The sequence below is a fragment of the Lissotriton vulgaris genome, chromosome 1_1, assembly GCF_964263255.1.
Source record: "Lissotriton vulgaris chromosome 1_1, aLisVul1.2, whole genome shotgun sequence".
NCBI lineage: Eukaryota > Metazoa > Chordata > Amphibia > Caudata > Salamandridae > Lissotriton > Lissotriton vulgaris.
The window spans coordinates 511430544-511444703 of record NC_141685.1 but is presented as its reverse complement, the minus strand read 5'-3'; the positions used below and the strand labels follow the sequence as shown (position 1 = coordinate 511444703).

The following is a 14160-nucleotide window of genomic DNA, read 5'->3' as shown; positions in this document are numbered from 1 at the left end:
GAGGCAGTTGCAATTTCATCCAGACTCAAACGTGTACAATTGAGAATTTTGCATTGAGTATATTATTCTAGGGCGGCCCTGGCCTGAATGGGATACGATGAAGACTCAAACTGTAGGAGAGCCTGTGAGGAAAAAGGGCACGTTCCTACATATTCTGTGGGAATGTGACAGTATTCGTAAATACTGGACAAGTGTGTTGAGATGTATGACGGAGGTTATGGGTCAAGAACTGGGCTTGGATGCCAAGACGTTTTTGCTTAACATATGGGGGCAGACCGACTTAAAAGCTAAAAAAGACTATGGGTGACCCTGGGGTACATGGTAGCAAAGCGCAACATCGCTAGAATGTGATGGGCCCGTGAGGTCCCTGACTTACCTTCATGGAAACAAGACATGGATTGGTGTATGTTCAGAGAAAAAACACGTATGTTGCTGGAGGGTGTCCACGGAAATGGTCTGGTATGTGGTCTAAATGGAACAAGTATCAAGGAGAGATCTGGGCCCCCTTCTCTCCCTGCCCCCCCCCCCTCACTCCCGATGATCAAACGTTAGTGGAGTAAGATAACCTGCATCTAGAAGAAATTAACAATTAATTTGCTTTCTAACCTGGTATTATGTACAGTTATGTAAGTGTTGACATATACAGTATCCTGTACTTCTGTAATCATACTGTTTTTCTTGAATAAAAAGAGTTTTAAAAAAACAAAACAGTGGGAGGTAGATGTGGAAATACTGGAAGACGACGACTGGAGAGCTGCTCTGAGCTCCCCTAGGGAAATCGCCATCCCTATGAGGCTGAGATTGGTCTAACTTAAGATCCTACACCAAATTTACCTATCCGCAAAAGTCCTGGTAAAGATGGGAAAGCGGTCTGACTTCTATTGCCAACGCCGATGCACCCTAAAAGGGGACCTTTTTTCACACAATATGGGACTGCTCAATCATTCAAAAGTACTGGGACGCAGTCACAACTCAGATGGAGGATGTAGGAGGTAAGAGGCGGAACCCCACCACAAACCTATGCCTTTTAAATATTTGGGAGGTAACGGATTTAACCCCAACTGAACAATCATGGGTCTCACTGGGGCGGGCCCTGGTGAAGGCAAAATAGCACAAAAATTGGGTGTTGGGGACCCATCAGTATTGAAGGGGTGGGTGGGAGATATGGATAGAGCCATGATCGCGGTGAGGACGTGTTTTAAAATACAGGGTGCCCTAAAAAATGGGATTGAAAATGGACTGCATGGAACATACACAAAGGCGAGATATGCCTGTACCCCACAATTGAACGAGTAGACCCGACTTATTAAGGGATGAGGGTTAGTGAAGTACCAATTGTGAAAATTCACCGTACCATTTGGCTGAACAAAATGTAACTGTATTGTGCTTAATTATGGTCAATTACTCAAATGTATTACTGTGCCTGGGTTACTTTGTTTTATTTTAATAAAAAAGAGTTATAAAAAAAAACAAATCTTGACTGTTGCGAAATAATCAATTTGTGGGAACAATTCCGGTGTAACCTCAAGAACAGACCACATAGTAAGTAGACTATCTCTTAGTGCTCAGAGATGAACGCATTGTTTTCTCTCCTCCGGTTTCCCGGACTATATCACATGCAAGTAGGGTGCCTGCAAAGAATGTTCACAGATACATAAAGATAACCTCACCCTAAATTTCGAGAGGGCTCATCTGTTACCACTAAATTCAGTGGGGGTCCGATTAAAATGGGAAAGCCATCCTTAGTTGAAGAGGATGTCGCACACACATAGTAGTGTCATGCTTCATCATCACCACCCCGGTAACATTGTACTACCAGGGCGGACTCAACCTCTGCGAAGACTTGGTGGTAGGAGGGAGTTCTTTCATAAAGCTTACTGGGAAGAGCGGGATCCAGATAATCTAAAAATACCTCAAAGTTCTTCGGTTATCACCTTTAGGGGAGTGATTCATCTGCCTTCCGCGTGTTTGATTTTGAGGTTAAGAAACTTATTTTTTTTATTTGCATTTATCAACATCACACATACATGTTTCACATCAGGATCAAGTTACATTCACAGAAGCGGTATTCCCGCCATGCGACCAGTGGTGACGTTACATCACAAAAGTATCAGCAACAGTCCTAGGTCCTGTGTTTACAAACAATAAAAACAACAGCATGTAGCAGGTCATGTGGTGATTTCAACTCATTCATTATCATCTCAATCGTTTGTATAAGTCCTTTCCAATATGGATACGTACTATTCTTACTTGGGCCTGGCAATGTAACGGAAATACCAGTTGAGACTGCTGTAGAGCCACGCGGGAATAGCAGGGTATGCAAGAGGGAGGCGTTGACAGGAGAAGACTGGGGTATCGGTGGCATGAAGGGATGGAGCGGGGGGTAGAGTAAGAATGAGAGAAGGGAGGACGGGCACACAAAGAGCAGGGGATGGGAGGTCACAACATTCCAAACCCACAAGGGCTGCATGTATCTGTAATCGTAAACTCTGGTGTTAGCCACCCAACTCCTCTCTTTTAGTTTGCAACTCAATTATCAGCACCTTCAGTCCACTGCTGCGGGGTATTTGTGCTGTATGCGAGCTTCTTCCCGCCCAAATGCCAGCCCCCACTCGAGCGTCGCTACGCACCAGGGGATTTTGCCTGGCAACGTCTGCGCTTTCCAATACATGACTATAAATGTGTGAGCTATCAGCAGTGCCAAATTAATGACTGTTTTTGCAGCTTTTGCAAATTTTCACGCCGAGGAATCCAGGGTAGAGAAATCTAGGCTGAAAACGTTTTCTTGGCACCTTATCGGGTCGCGCGCTCAGCCTGTCTGCTGTGACATGGCAATTTCATGGGGCCGGGGTGGGCAGACCGTGAAGGGGGAGGTGGGTGGGTGTCTGTGGGAGCGCACCCGGCCGCTTCTCTTCAGCACTCCACAGACGCAACATGTTCCCCAAGTGCAATGCCGTGACAAATATAGTTTCTGATGTAGCACTTCATTCTGCACCGTTTACAAGCACTTAATATTACTGTATCAAATAATGCTTAATTTACCAACCCATGAAGGATGGAAGGATGAGTTAACCTTGTCTGAAGTCGAGCACGTGACTTCCAGACCTCTCCAGCAAGCGTTAATTTACTGACGCCGCCGGGCCCGTCATATTACACAGTACAGACTACTTTTATTCCTCATAATGGACGCCGCCTCCCACCCCTGCCACTGTGTTGCCCCCGCTGTCCACAGCGCACAAGCAGCGAAAAGGAAGCGGTGATTGACTCACTCCCGGCTGCTCTTGCCACACCGACCTGCGGGGGACGAGGAGGGGCAGAAAAGGAAATACCTTCTCCGCATTAGCAGCTCACTCCCCCGCCCTCGCAGCCAGCGTGGAAAACAGACCCACTCCCACCCCGAGCGGCGCAATGATGAAAGGCGGAGCACTCCTGCGCCCCCACAGTACAGACTACTTTTATTCCTCATAATGGACGCCGCCTCCCACCCCTGCCACTGTGTTGCCCCCGCTGTCCACAGCGCACAAGCAGCGAAAAGGAAGCGGTGATTGACTCACTCCCGGCTGCTCTTGCCACACCGACCTGCGGGGGACGAGGAGGGGCAGAAAAGGAAATACCTTCTCCGCATTAGCAGCTCACTCCCCCGCCCTCGCAGCCAGCGTGGAAAACAGACCCACTCCCACCCCGAGCGGCGCAATGATGAAAGGCGGAGCACTCCTGCGCCCCGCAGCCCCCACCTGAGCTCACCTTCCGCTGCTGCTTCTTCCAGGCGGGGTCCAGCAGGAGGTCCCGGTCCCAGTCGTCCTCCGGGTGCATGTAGTCGTTGGTCTGCATGTCGTAGTGGTCCATGCTTGCTTCCGCTCCCTGAGCCCCGGCCTGGAGTGCTGCTTCGTGCGGTCTCAGCCTCCCCCTTCAGCCGCTGCTGCCGCCCCCACAGTGTAACTCACGAGGCAGCTGCTGCCGCCCCCACAGTGTAACTCACGAGGCAGCCCGAGCTACACTGTGCGGCTGGGTGCAGGCTGCTCCCTCTGCGGGGGCTCAACCTAACCTCGGGGCACGCCCCCTCCCACCCACCGGGCGCAGGCAGCCAGCAGCGGAGTTCGGAAAAGTTCCGTTTCGAATGCCGCTGCCCCGTCATTGGTGCCCGTCCCTGTCAGTCAGGTCTCCCTGCAGCTCTGAGACTAGGTTGAGTGCCCGGTGACCAGATTTTAGGAAGCAAAACAGCCGGGATCTCGAGGCACCTCTAGCAGAGCACCATAGTGCTTGCCGTCTTCCTCTCCTTCTTCCCCGGGCTGCGGGGGGCGGGCACTTCCGGCCGGCCGCGCTAGGATTGGCCGGCCGGCCAGTCACGGGGCGGGAAACGGGAAGAAGAGACGCAGTAGTGCCGGCAATGCCGGACCAGACACGGGGGCGTTCCCGGCGTCCCGTGACGTCGGCAAAAGCCAAAGAATGTCGGGAACGCCCCCGTGTCTGGTCCGGCATTGACGGACAGGCCCCTCGTCCAATGGCAAGGCTCCGTTTACGGAGCCAGCCAATCAAGGACGAGGGCCGAACCAAGCCACACTATGCAACTCAACAGGATTTCGCCTGCGCCGAAAAGATGCGCAGAGCGCATCTTCGGCGAGGCAAAACCTAAAAAGCTGAGGTGATTTTGAACTTAGATTAAAATCTTTTGAGGGAAGATGAAATCTGTGAAGATTGATCACTATCCTCCTCAGATGATGGGCACTCATTTTTTAGGCTTTAAAGCCACAGCAAAACTCTAACTTACCTGTCTTCAAGAGTCTTCTGAGAAAATGTGCAACAGATGTTTCAGCCTCTCACCTTATGCCCTGGATAGAGGCAATAGATGCATTCTAGATGTGGGTCATCCGAATGGAGACAAGAGTCACAGGATCCGAAAAGTACTTTTGTAGGGACTTGGGGCATGGTGTCTAGTCAGGATATGTAGATAATCAAAGAAGTGATAGTTTTTGGAAGTAAATTCACTTTAAAAAAACTGAGAGAAAATGTAATTTGAGCAGAGATGAAAGAAACTCCCATAACATGACGTGCAGTAGAAAATCTGAGGGATTCAGCCTGTCCCGGGAGTGTTCCAGAGGGTGCTATCACTTGATTGGCTAAAGTTTGTACTTTGGTCCTCTTTTAAAAAGGACATAGATAGCTTATTAAACCCATGGTTCATTGCCATTATGTCTCTGATAGTAATGCACATTGCTTTACTATAGTACCGTGGGACTCCCATTTCGACTATGGGGAAGGATTTAAGCATGTGAATCTATGAAAGATCCAATACTGGAGAAATCAGTCGTACATGGAGAAATTTGGGTGGCATTAAAAGAGGTTTGCATTAGTGAAGCTAGCACATAATGTAATGATTCAGATTTGTAATGTTACAAGTACTTACTGTATAGAAAAACTCACACTACTTTATAAATGTTTATATGTTATTATTATTTACTGGAGAAAACATACCAAGATGTGGTTCACAATATTAGTTGCGATTTCCTTAGCATCTGCAAGAATAGGTGCTGGTAGTGAAGAAACCTCTGCAGCTTTCAATCCTGCAATTGTAAAACAAAGAAGGAAGTCCAAAGTCAAAGTATTTTTTCAGTTTCTCCTTAATCCCTCTCATCTCTTTTGCAGATTTACATAAAGAGAAGAGCGAACATTAAACAAGGCCATGCATGTCTCGATTTTCTAATGCCTACTTATCACATTACCTTCCTCTTCCTCAGACTTTGAGGACGCACATGCAAGATATAACTTGAGAAGTTTTAATTTGCAATTTCACAGATGAAAGCATTGTGTTTGTGCTATATTGTGAAGCTATGGCAAAATAGTATTTGTCAGTATGGAGGTGGTATATATTTAGGCTCTTCTTTAAATTGCTTGGTGAAGTATATCATCTGATTTCAAGAGAAGAAAGAGGGGAGCAGTGGGAAAGAGCGTTTCAAGTGTCCAGTGATGGGGAGTGAGGAGCTGGGCAGGACTGTATTTGTAACACTTTGAAATAGAAGGGCGCATGGGTGGGTTTTAGAATAGAGGGGTGGAAAAGAGTCTGCAATATGGTATTATTAACACAGTACCAGATTTTTAAGGGAAGTTCAATTTGAGAAACCAACACAGAAAACACCAGCTTCCTAAAAAGATAGCTTGACTACGGAAAAAAGAAACAAGTGGTTATGAATTAATGGTATCAGACAAGAGTGCATATCGACTTTCAAAAATACATGGTTGCAATAAATGAAGACTGGTCCTTATAGTCTACAGTATACAGGGGCATAGCTTGGTCAGTAGAATTAGGGGTAGGGGACTGAGCTTCAGATTTTCCGACAATCACGCTGGCATATAATGTTTAAATACATAATATGGCAAGAGGGGCGCATGAGAGGGGCCTAAGGGGCAGTAGAAAGGAAGAGGAAAGCGGACTCGTAGGAGCACTAAGTGAAACACAATATTTAGGGCCAGATGTAGGTAAATGCATGTTTCAGATTCCTTAATATCGATTTTTAGGGAATCGCTATTAAGGAATCGCAAAATGCCATGTAGGTAGGAATCGCAATATTTTTTGCGAATCCTTAATATTCCTTAATTGTGAATCGCAAATTGCGATTCGCAATTAAGGAATACCTTCCCATTCATTCCTATAGGCCAAGAGGCCCACAGTAATGAATAGGAATTGCTCCTGCAATTTGCGAGTCACCAAGAGGCACTCCCAAATTGCGGGAGCAATTTCCAGGGTGCCATGGTTCCAAAAGGATACCCTGTTCACCCCTGAAAATGTGCAAGTGTGCACATGTGGCGCACATACATGCCCTAAGGGCATGAATGTGTGCCACATGGCACTTAAAAAAAGTGTTTTTTTAAAGGAAATCACTAATTACCACCAACTTGAAGTTGGTGGTAATTAGTGATTCCTTAAGGCTAAAGTGCACTTTCTTTTGTGCTACTTACATTGCATTTAAGGAATCGCAATTTGTGATTCCTTAAATGTAAGAGCAAAATAAGGAATCGCAATTTTGTGATTCCTTATTTTGCTAGTAGGTTTCCACTTCTTTACATTGCTAGCTGCCAAATAGCGATCACAACCGCTGAAATTTCAGCATTAGCGCTCGCTATTTGGCCAGCTACATCTGGCCCTAAGGTAAATAACCAATATTTTTGAAGACTTTCAAAACAGAGAGTGAGAGAGTGTGTATGCGTTTTGACTGTGTGAATATGAAAACTATCTGAAAGCACCTACACCCTACTATCAGAGAATACAGTTATTAGGGGGATGTAACACCTCAACGCCCCCCTGAAGCTAAGCCCCTAACAGTGCAACTGACTGTCTTCTTTAATCAGACATTTTACCATCCTTTCCCAATGCATATCGTTATAGCATTTTACTCTCATTGCCGATGTTTCCTACCTCATTCAGTTTTGTCATATTTTAATACAGTTCCTTGCTGCTATAGATCATATTAATTTGTAGATTCCGACAACCCTTCTACCTCCAGCTCTTGTTTTGTACTTGCTCCGTTTATATTTTTCTGCCTTTCCTGGTTTTGTAACTGTTTACCTGGTTTTGCTCTACAAGGAAACATTTTATTGCTTGCTAACTTGTTAGGTCTGACTTGAAAGCATAGCGGTCTGCAAGACATATTGCTACCAATACACGTGGTAGGCTTTGGCTCCTCCTCAGGGGAGTGTTCAATTCAATAAAAACATTCTTTATTTCGGCCAATGGCCATAAAAGAGTACAGAATAAAAGAGAGAGGATAGCTATAAGATTCATTTACATACGCATGGCAAGAATTTCATAAAAACTAAATACAATCTCATCTTAAAATATTAAAATATTATTAGTTTAAAAATAACACTGCATTAAGAACAATCAATTCATGACATTGAGGCTAGCAATCAGTATCAATTAATTGTCGTCGCTTACACCACATGGCTAGCAAATATTTTGATAGTGCAAAGACAATGGTACTTGATGCATTTGTTTTGAAAATTCTATACACATTTAAACAATGTTTAAAACCTAAATGTCTGCAGAGTGGTAACAGCCAATATTTGTCTTGATTTGGTATAAGCTGGGCAGAAGAAGAGTACATGAAGCTAATCCTCTGTATCACAGCTACAACCTGGGCACGACTTGTTAGAAGAGGCCGGCCACTTACTTGTGAGTGCATTGATGGGTAAGGTGCCATGTCGCCATAGGATAAAAAGCTTCCTCGCTAAAATCGGGAAGACTACGTTCATAAAATCCTCAAAGTAGTAAGAATTTTTGAATTCTAAAAAAGCATTGGTCAGGGTACCAGCATTAAGGAGAGAAATTAGGGATTCCAACTTTTTCTCTTTATAGATTTTGGTAAGCATTCTGGGAGATATCTGGGCACACGCCCTGTCCGGATTTTACCACATGGCTTGTAATCCTACACTTAGCAATTCACGTCTAATAAACGACAGCCAAGGGATTTTGCCTACACAATTATAACTAAGAATCTGTTTTAGTTCTTCCCTATAGTTTAGAAGATCTGGGGTGAACCATAGTCTGTGCCAGAACCTAAGGGCTTTACTGTTAACTCATCCTGAATGGGTGACAGTCCCAAGTCTAGCCTCAACGGTATTATAGGGGTACTCTGAGGGAGCTATAAGAGTCGCCTTGCAAATTTAGACTCCATTTTAACAATTTCAGAGGCATTGGAGTGACCCCAGAGCTCCCCCCCATATAGAGCAGCTGCTCTTGCTTGGGTCTTATAGACCTCCAGGGCAGGGCTCTCTGGCTTAAAACTTGATGTATTTGAGACTTTTAGTATAGCACCCGACAACTGTGAAAGTTTCATGTGAGATTTTGTTTTCTGCGGACCTCAAGACAGATTTACATGAATAGTGACCCCAAGATACTGGAAGGTTGTAACCCTTTCCAGACATACATTGCCCAGTGTCGGATTTGAGCGAGTAGACTCCCGCGGGTTAAATATCATGAGTTTTGTCTTCTCTGCATTAATCTCAAAACCTCTGCTACGGTAAAAGTCCCCAAACCCATTCACTATCCTCTGAATCCCCATAGGGGATTTGGAGAGTAGGAGGGTGTCGTCTGCAAACATAATCGCCGGCACCCTCCTATCTGCCAAGCCAACCTTGGTGCATAATTGTCAGGGACATTATCCAGATGTGAGATCACCCCGTTGACATAGAGGCAAAACAGGGTCAGTGCCAAAACATAACCCTGTCTCACCCCCTGCCAACGGGGAACCTTGATGACAATGCCCCGTTCTTACCACATCTAACCTGGGTAAAGTCACCCTCGTGTAACCTCATCAGTAGCGTTAGGATCTGGTGCAGGACACCCAAATAGTGGAGTACAGCCCACAATTTGCCCCTTGGTAGTAAGTCGAACGCGGACCGGAGGTCCACAAAGACCATATAGAGGCTGCCACCCTCTAGCTTGGCCGTTTTCCAGTATAGGAGGATCAGTCGGAAAATTTGGTCCATAGTGGACGTATTCCTCCTGAATCCTTCCTGGAAAGGGCTCAGTACTTCGTGTTCCTCCATCCATGTCAACAGATGGTCCAGGACCAGTCGCGCAAAGATTTTTTGTTGTACATCTATTAAACTAATGGGCCTGTAATTGACTGGGAGCAGAGATGACCCCTTCTTGTAGATCGGGACTATCTCTGCCCCCAGCCAAGTACGGGGAATTTCCATACCTCTCGCAATGACATTAAAGACCACTAGCAGATAAGGACCCCAGATTCCAGGTTGTTGTCTATAAAGATCCCCCGGAAGTTTGTCGAGTCCCGGGGCCTTACCCACTAGTAATTTCCCTATAGCACTTGTCACTTCCCCAAGGGTGGACTCCAGAGACTCATGCTGAGCATCTGTGACTGTTAGTACCGGTAGACTGCCCTGGACAGACTCTCCCCCGTATAAGCCTTTGAAATGGGTCTCCCATACTGATGCCGAAATATTGGGTTCTATGGCCGATCTTGGTTCACCCGAGCCAGAATTAACTAGTGACCAAAATCTGCGGGCATCTTTTGTTGCCAAGGCGGAGATTAAATTCAACCACCTTTCCATGTCCCATTCTTGTTTTGCATGCCCCATGACCTCTTTGTACTGTAATCTAAGTTCTCGGATCACTGTTTTACTAGTCCCAGACTTAATCGCTGTGACAAGGTTAGACTTAGCCTTCCTACATGCTGAATTATACCAGGAAGAGACTGGTTGTCTTAGCCTTCTCTTAGGTACCTGGGGGTAAAAAACATCAACCAAGCTTTTAGCCAGATCTGAGTTAATCAAGCTGAGATCCCCATTAAAATCCGGAGGAGAATTTTGAGAGATTAGAGTTTCAACCTCCAAAGGTCGAGGTAAAACTATGTTATATACTTTGGCTAAGCCCTCTGCAGATTCTACTATTTTCCCCCACTTGACCCTACGTCTATTATTTGATAATGTCAGACCATTATCCTCATTGTCCCTTTCTGTGGTATGTAATTCAATTTCCTGCGGCCCTGGAAAGGCCAACTCCAGGCATAGTGCGTTGTGGTCACTATCGTTCCTCTTGACTACCCTAAAGTCAATGACCTTCGACCACATCCTAGTTTCTACCAGGATGTAGTCGAGTCGCGACTCTTGCCCCCTCTTGTTAAAAGTGCACAACGACGGACTATCGGACAATGTACGTCCATGACATGCTCTCAAGGAGTTGTTTAATACAAGCGTTGTAATCTGAGTTGCTAAAAGGGACTATCGTTTACGGCGTGGGGACTGACATTGGGGAATAGCCCAATAGTCGTCCTCTCCCATTAGAGCACCTTCGCTCATTCCAAAAAAGGGCTCAAAATGACAATTCAAATCCCCTGCCACTAGAAGCTTACAATCCCCGGGCAATGTGCTCAGGAAATGGGATAAATCATCGATTGTGGATGATTCAAGGCATGGCCGCACTGGTCGAGAGTAAACATTCACAATGGCTAATTTAAAGCTGTTTGTCCATTTTAAGATTAATTACTGCACATCTTCTGAATATGTGGCCAAGTTTTCCACCATACAACCCAGGTGAAGAGCAACCAAAATAGCCAGACCTCTTGATGGTCTCCCTTTCTCACCCCACCTCGCAGGTACATGGAATGTGGCAAATCCCGCTCTGGAGTATTTGTCCCAGGCCCAGGTCTCCAGGAAAAGACATAAATCCATCCGGTCTACCAGGGACACCCACTCCGTACAATCTCGCTTGTGAGTTAGACCCGCCACATTTCATGATAGTACTGTAATTGACTTAACATTGTGACATTTTTAGTGAGTGCAACACTCCCCAGTACCTCCCCTTCACTTGGTACCGCACGGGGGGAGGGGGGCGGGGGCTAACTGTGACGGCACCATACATCCATGTGTGGCAGTCCCCTTGATTGTATTTAGCTCCCGACTATGGGATTGCGCAGTTAGAAATTGTCTTACTAAACTACCATCAGGCACGTCCACCCTTCCACTGGACTTGGGAGAATTCCTTTTCTGGGAGGTACCCAAACTATTCTCCCTATCGATCTGATGTCAGTCCACCATTTCAAGGGTACTAAACCTGTTGTGTGTCAATGGATAACTCTGGGTGATTGGTTCTCTATAGCCCCCCCTACCCACCCTTCCCCTCCGCCTATGCATCACCAACAACCAATACGGAGCACAATCTGGCATTGCAGGTCGGGGATAAAAAAAAGACAGAGGAAAAGGGTTGGATCACTGACCCTACACTATCGTGGGTCCAGTTACAAATGTGCTCCACTGTACGAAGGTCCCTGAAATTGACCAGGACACAGTCGCCTGTGATGGTTTTCCGACTGTGGCCCACCCAAGAGACCCTACGTACCATCAGTATTTCACTTTTCTCATTATGGGGTAGGGGCCAGTTAAAATTGAGCCAATGGGTCACTTTATTTTTTAATGCCATGAATGATTCCAGACCTAGATTTCTAATTTCGGGAATATCCGCCAATACTACCACGTATGGGCTTGTTTCAGGGGGTAGATCAATTCTTGGTACTACGTAGGGTGCTGGATCGAGTGAGGGCCGACCCCTCTCTGCTGATTGTACTACATGGTCAGAGGTGGGCGTGCCCAGATTTTTAGTCAGTACAGTCCCAGCACCAGCAGTTTCGGCCCTGTCTGTTGTATAGGCAACTAAAGTAGAAGGACCGGCAGTAGAGGCAAGAGCAGGATTAGAGGGCACAACGGGCACAGAACTCGATTGAGCTGTAACCAATGCAAGCTTTTTTTCCTTCTTTTTCCCAAAGTCCCATCCACGGTTTGTTGTAACTGGGAAAACTGGAATTCCATAGAAACAAGTCTCTCCTCTAGCGGAACAAGCAAGGTTTTTAATAGGGTGCCCAGTTTTTCCAGAAAGAGGTCATCCTCCCTTGCCTTTAGCCCCCCAGTGCTCTGAACCGGCTCCACGGACGGAGACCCTGTTGACACTACAGGTGATTGAGGCGGGTCAGGGGGGTCAGATCATTCAAAGCAGGGCACCCCTTAGTTTTTATTGGTATCAAGCTGCCGTCCAACCCCTTTCGCCGGTTTATACTTCCTGCAAGCAGTGGCTGTGGCAGCAACTCGCTTTCTCTTGTTTTTTGCCCCAGTTCGTTTACCCCTCGATGGAGTTATCGATAATTTCTCACGTGAGTTCTCAGATGAATTGGGCAAGGATGATGCATCTGGAGCCGCAGTTGTCTCAGATGTTAGGAAGCTTGTAGTTAATGGGATATCGTCAAGGTCCTGAGCAAAGGGTGGAGCATGTACAAGGTCTGGGACACAAGTGATGTTTGCACGACTGTCGTGTACTGGTGACTGTGCATTAGCAAGGTGACCCATAAAAGAGCGCTTAGCCATTGCAAGGTCCTGCGACACTCTACGCTCTATAAGAATAATGCCCTGATCAATGACTGAGTTCGCTCTAATGATAAAAGTATCCAGCGTGCCAGTAATCTGTCCTCTTGTAGCCACAGTATTACTCCTTGTTCCCTGAGCAGCCATTGTAACCCTAGGGGACTCTCCCGCAATAGCACTTACTATTTGCGTGTATGAAGATAGCACAGGCGTAAGAGGGTTGGCCCAGTCCGGTCTTACTCGGTCTGGAACGGGATAGAACGGGCCCGCCCTTGGCCCGGGCTTCACCCGGCGCGCGCCCGCTCGCGTCCCGCGTAGCAGCCCAGATAACCAGTAAAGTACCGGCTGGAGGGAGGGGCCTAATGAGGCTCAGGTGTTCCTAGCGCTGGGTGAAGCACTGTGCTGATGGGACATGTAGTCCTGCAATTCCTCACGGCAGGCGGGCTGGCAGTGATCAAAGCTGGCGTTCTTCCTCGGCCAAAGCCCCCACCAGAAAGCAGCGTGCACTCCGCAAAATCTGCTCCCAGCAGAGGACAGCAGCAACCACACCCCTCGGTAAGTTCCTTTTTGTCGATGCGGCACCCACGATAACGGGTGCTGCAAGATGTTAAATACAGTGCCTAACGAGGCTCAGGTGTTCCTAGCGCTGGGTGAAGCACTGTGCTGATGGGACATGTAGTCCTGCAATTCCTCACGGCAGGCGGGCTGGTGGTGATCAAAGCTGGCGTTCTCCCTCTGCCGAAGCCCCCACCAGAGAGCAGCCTGCACTTCGCAAAATCTGCTCCCAGCAGAGGACAGCAGCAACCACACCCCTCGGTAAGTTCCTTTTTGTCGATGCGGCGCGGCAGTACTACTCTCTCACCTCATGCTATTGGTTCTTTGGTGTATCAGTCTACTGCCTGTTCAGTGCTTGCACTGTAGTGCATGAACAACTAGTTTACATTTCCAAAGTATATTTTAACCATGACACATTACATGATTTATCTTAAACATGCATTGTAAACACACATCAATTCTTTACCTACTTTGTTTCTTCAAAGCATAGGGCTTTTTAATGTTTAAATGAAAACTTGTGTGTAAGCCTGGCTTTAAAGTGATCACCCAAACGTTTAGTCCCTCTCCAGATCAAGGCAACATTACCTCAATATGTCTACTCCAATCACATGAGACTTGGAATGGAATGGAATGGAATGAAGATTTGTAAAGCGCGATGGCTACCCAAAGGCGTCCCAGACTTTGGGTGACAATAAAGGATTGTGCACTATTTTATGGGCTGCCATGTAAATTGGTAGC

At 46.6% G+C, this 14160-nt stretch overlaps 1 protein-coding gene across 1 annotated transcript in view; it reads right to left on the bottom strand.

Moving 5' to 3' along the window:
* MSH4 (mutS homolog 4) overlaps positions 1-14160 on the bottom strand; it is a 1592310-nt gene that overhangs the window by 23945 nt on the left and 1554205 nt on the right. Inside the window, exon 20 of the mRNA XM_086925563.1 lies at positions 5473-5561. Coding sequence (XP_086781689.1) covers positions 5473-5561 — 89 coding nt within the window. The remainder of the gene's footprint in view (positions 1-5472; positions 5562-14160) is intronic.